Below are 5,495 nucleotides of genomic sequence, written 5' to 3'. Positions count from 1 at the left end.
CAATTAGTCTTTACTTTCTATTCATACATGAACTTGTGGAAAGTGATAAGTAAATGCATTTTCCATTTTTGGGTTTGACACTTATCAGTGCAATTTGAATGCTCAAGAGTTGCCATAAGACAACTCCCAACAAGTCATGTAGTACAAGTAGCCTGTAGGCTTTACCGTTTGCTACCACCTATTTTAGGTTAACCTTCCAGTGACTACCACCACTGAATTTAGTCCAATAAACACAACCCCTGTTCAACAAGGTTATAGGAAACAAATTTAATCACATGTAATTTATTGGAAATCTCACATCACTTGCTCACCATTTGCACATTGTGCTGCCAGAAAGAAATATTACACTATCAGATATTACAGCCATTCACAGCACAAACTATAAAACAACCAAACACACATGAATGATGATGGATGATGGGGGAAGGGGGAATAAAGGACAATGAAGGTGACTGGAACCTTTTCAACATGCAGCCCCTGGAACAGGACTACCATGTGGGCAGTACCCCCTTCAGGTGTCTTGCACATTTCCAACAATGCTGAACTGATGTTACAAACATCTCCCTAGAAAACGTGCACAAGTTTGGTAGCACTCGTGAAAATACTGCAACTGGAACTTGTGACCAAGTTCAAAATAATTCAGATGTCAACTTTTGCAGAAATTTCAACGAATGCCCCCAAACCTGGGGTATATTTACTAAATATGACAGATGAAATTTAGAGCTCATCATGCTCCATGTCAGCATCATCATCCAAAAGATCTTCGTCTTCCTCTTCTTCATCTTCATCCTCCTCCTCTTCATCTTCACTGTCACCCGCTGCTTTTGCTTCTTCCTCTGCTCTCTTGCGGTCCTCTTCATCTTGAGCTTCCTTCATCTTCTTGGCAGCATCTTTGGTGGCACCCCATGTATCCTCTCCGAATTTCTTGGCCTCAGCAACATCATCACCAACGTAGAAGTTGTCGAAGATAGTACCAGACTTCACTTGCCAGAGATCAAGACCAATAGCAGCAATATTTTCATACTTGTAAATTTCATTGTCAGGAGTGTACTCTGGGTTTTCGATTTCAGGGTGGATCCATGGTCCTTTGTAGTCAGGATTTTCAATCTGCTTTGGTTTCCATTCCCCTTTGTAGTCAGGGTTGTCAATCATTGGAGGTTCCCACTCTCCATCCATCTCGTCATCCCAATCCTCTGGCTTGGTGGCATCTGGATCAGGAATGTGTTCTGGTTGGTCCCAATCCTCTGGCTTAGTGTCTTCAGGGTCAGGGATGGTAGGATTATCGTCCCAATCCTCTGGCTTCTTTGCCTCTGGGTCTTTGATCATCTTTGGTGGTAGGAAGTCCCAGTCTGCCTCCAAGTCACCAGACTCTGCCTTCTCGTTGTCAATCAGTACTTCGTATGTGTTGTCTGGATGCACAATAAGGGTATACAGGTGATTGAAAACGTCATCTTTGCAACGGACTTCCTTCTTCACCAGGTGATTCTTACCCTTGTAGTTGAAGATGACATGAACCTTCTTTGTGCTGGGGCCACAGATATCAGGACCTGTAAGAGGGAAAAAAAAAAAAAATAAAAATAAATAAGTAAAAAATAAAAAATAAATAAAAAATAAATAAATAAAAATGTTTTTTGTGTTATAGATATGAAATGTGAAAAATTTCACCAATGAAATGTATGAGTCCATATGTTTGTACAAGATTTTGGGAAGAACATACTTACCAAACATGATTAAATATGGGGATTCCCCGTGCATGTCCTTCTGATCCAGTGAATCGTCAAACACCTTAATATATCCTCCTCCACAGTCGATGTTCTGTTCATGTTTAACTGTGAACTGGATAACCAAAGGCTTCCCTTCATTGCCAAATGCTTCAAACTTTGTGGAGAGACCGTAGAAGCGAGCATCCTAAGAACAGAAATAAAGTCAAGAAATTAAATATTTGCTACTTGCACCACATACTTGTAGCATAACCATTTCAACACTGTCATTCATATAAATTTTATTCACATTCATACCTGTGAGGTTTGAAGACCCTTGTCAGCCTCTGCATCACCAAAGAACTTGCCAGCAGTCAGTTTGAATTTTCCCCATTCTTTACCCTTGTGGTCCGACTGAACCCACCGACTTTCCCAGGAATCTGTAAAGAACCATTAATCATGATAATCTAAATATTCACAAAAATTAAGATTGACATGTACAGGGGTATTTGGAGAGATGACAGAGTTACAAATCTTAAAATCCTGGAAAAATTATCTAGACCAAGTATGTGTTCCTATAATTGCAGTACAGACACCTTAACATGTGCCAGTGCAGCTCTTGTTTGCCATGTAAGCAATTTCTCTACTGGGTCAATTTCAGAGCACAGTGAAAAGATTTGTATATTTTTTTAATATTAATCTTTACTTATTTCCAATTTACCCATATGAATAGTTTGGTGTACATTAAATTTTCTTTCAAAATATTTCAAGTTTGGACATCCCATCTCTAAAACTGGTTTCCTTTTCCATGTTCATTATTTGTCCCCTTCCCCCTTTTTGTGAAAAAATATCACAGTTGGTAGTGATGTTCTTCCACACGAGATCTACCCTGGTTTAGTGCTATGTAATCCCTTTAGAAAAGGATGTCTGCTGCCCTCTATGTCTCCCCAAATTTCTCCATTAATCAATATATTCCCAAAAGTTGTTGCAGAGTAAAACTACATGGAAGTTACATAAAATGTGACATCTCTTCTGCCACCTTCATTCCCTCTCATAACCCTCCCATACCACCAATTCTGCCATCATCCATCTTTCATGTCTATCTCCTCTATCCACACCTGCTTTCAATAGGACTCACGAGTTTTAAGATCAGATGTTTGCAATTTTCATTGCCTCCCAGCATTGCATCATATTTCATTGTGACACTGATACAAGATCAGCTTGTTGACAGTGCTTACAAATGTGATTTTATTGTGGAGAGGAACAATGGGCCAACTTGATGCTACCCATCAGTATTACTTCCTGCCCAAGCTGTGGGTTCCTGTTACCACAGGAAACCAAGTGCCATTGAATTGATTACATCCTTTTTTTCTCTAATCCTATACAACTGTAGAAATCTGTACAATTCCAGAAAATGAATGATGGAAACTACAAATTTTCTTTAACCATTTGACTACCTTTGAAACAAATTTTCCCAAAATAGTACAACTCCAGAAAATGAATGATGAAAACTACAAATTTCCTTTAACCATTTGACTACCTCTGGAACAAATTTCCCCAAAATAGTACCAATTATCAGTGACTAATTCCCCCCCCTAGAAAATATAGTAGCAAGTTGTGTGCAGATAGTGGAAACTAGCAATGTGATGACCTTTCTCCAATTCACATTCATCCTACACATTTCAATTCTTTCTATGTGTGTATGTGTGTGTGTCTTGCCAGTCTTTGATCATGTGCAAGACTGATCGACAGCTATTACCCTCCCAGATGAGAGCTCAACTTAAGGTATTGTGGTTTAATGTAAGAACAATACATGCTCCACCTATTTCAACAATATTTAACTTTTGCTAAAATCAACTGTCCACATGCCAGTCCTTTACACTAACACAGCAAACATGAACACCAAAATTTTCCAGGAATAATTAACACCAACACCATATCAACTATATGTTGGCTCATCATTCCAATACGAGGAGATTCACAACCCCCCCCCAACCCTGAACTGACATTCTTTCAGACAGGCATATGAATCCTGGAGCTGTGGGTAACATTCCTGCCTCAGAATGCAGAAGGCCCAGGTTTGATCCCTGGTAAGTGTAATAGTACTTTCATGGCTTTCCAACACCTCTACACAATGGCTGACATCAGGTGCGGTAGACCAGTGTCATATGCTACCACCTAATCAGCACGACAGAGCAGATTACAGATTTCAGTCTTCATAACCACAGCCATTCCAACATACCAAAATACATGTCGCATGCATTTCTCACCATACATACCTTACCAAGCAGGATTAAACTACTTTGGTGAGGTACATAGGCTGCATGTACCTCAGGGGATTTCAGTGGAGATCCATCTCAGCTTCAATAATGGACAGAATAACTTCAGACATTCACACTATTTCCCCCCTACCCACCCCTCTGCTGCTACACAAATTTACTCAGAAAAAACCATGACAATCCCCCTCCCTTACTGTCCAAGCAAGTTAGATGTATAAAATTTTGAGATTACTTGACCTTCCTAAATTTTAATTACCAGCGGCACACTTCAAACAACCAAGCCCAATGTTTTCCCTCACCTTAATTGAGTAATGACAATCCCAATAATATATTAGAAAGAAGGTTTGCGAATTTTCGTCTTACCCACTCACACAGCAATTTCCAGGGACTAATATAAATTAGGTTAGTTTCTTGAATCACGAGTAGAGAAAACCATATGTTTCATAATATTGGATATGAAACTAATTTCAGAAGAAAAATCAGGTATGGATTCCCTACAATGTCAATGTGGCACACAGTTGGGGCAGTGGGGTTGCGAGCCAGGGCAAATGACAGCATTTTATTAAGTGCTATATTCATCACAGAAGGGTCACCTCAACTGAAGCCTATCCTAGTTGTCAGCATTTCCAACATAGAAATAACAGTCTATTGGAAAATCTGTTCAATACATCATATGCATACTTATGATATTAAACATGAAAATTATGCAGACAACCTAAATGACAAATTCTCGGTTTCGACAAATATTTAAACTTAGTATAGTTAATACTATCAAACGACTTATGTAAAATTGAAATTTTTGAGGGGGAGACATCCAAATATACTCACGATAAAACATTTTTCCCATTAAAGTTCACCTACTGTGAGCGGCCACCTGGTCCCCACCCATTACAGTAATAACTGTTGGTATATCTTTACATAGTCACATTTTTGTTCATTATCATTTTCATATTATATGGATATTAATAGAAGAAGCTTGAAACCCTAACACGAGAAAGCGGGGTGGGGGGGAGGTACCGGTATGGGAGCGCATCAATCCCGTTCGTGCGTCACTTTCTCAATTTATCTGAGGCCTTTAAACAAAATATATAACATAACACTTACCTCCATCATCAAACTTCTCCTGGAAGTATACTTTTCCTTCCACACAAGCAACACATAGAAGTGCTGCAGCGATCCAGAGGTTCATGATGTATGTGAGACAGACCTTAGACCCGACGTGACGAACCCTCCCTGAACACTCGTCTCCACTGCTCTGTCGTCTGGTATTTTGGCCGGCATCGGAGTCCAAGTGGAGCTACCTCATTGGTCCACCAAAGATCTGTCTATAAGTAAAATAAACTGGGTAGTAATAGCATTGGAATGTATGTATAAATCAGCTTTGATCGGATTATGAAAGGCTGCTCAATAAGTAATAAGGTTTACAGTATATATTTTGTCAAGCTTTTGTTTTTTCCTTGTTAAAGTTTTACTATCTATACTCTTATTACAAGAGTGTTGTTACTCACTTGGAGGA

At 39.2% G+C, this 5,495-nt stretch overlaps 1 protein-coding gene across 1 annotated transcript; it reads right to left on the bottom strand.

Moving 5' to 3' along the window:
• Positions 1-266: 266 nt before the first annotated feature.
• Positions 267-5,310, bottom strand: Calr (calreticulin). The gene is made up of 4 exons (XM_076190819.1): positions 5,084-5,310; positions 2,019-2,140; positions 1,722-1,908; positions 267-1,547 (listed from the first exon to the last, which is right to left on the bottom strand). The coding sequence occupies exons 1-4, from the start codon at positions 5,166-5,168 to the stop codon at positions 718-720; spliced, it is 1,224 nt and encodes a 407-aa protein (XP_076046934.1). The 5' UTR covers positions 5,169-5,310; the 3' UTR covers positions 267-717.
• Between the last annotated feature and the right edge of the window lie 185 nt (positions 5,311-5,495).

The sequence above is a fragment of the Oratosquilla oratoria genome, chromosome 9, assembly GCF_046742065.1.
Source record: "Oratosquilla oratoria isolate Oo_2021 chromosome 9, ASM4674206v1, whole genome shotgun sequence".
Classification (NCBI taxonomy): Eukaryota; Metazoa; Arthropoda; class Malacostraca; order Stomatopoda; family Squillidae; genus Oratosquilla; species Oratosquilla oratoria.
The sequence above is the reverse complement of the archived record's forward strand: the minus strand, read 5'-3'. Positions and strand labels throughout refer to the sequence as shown.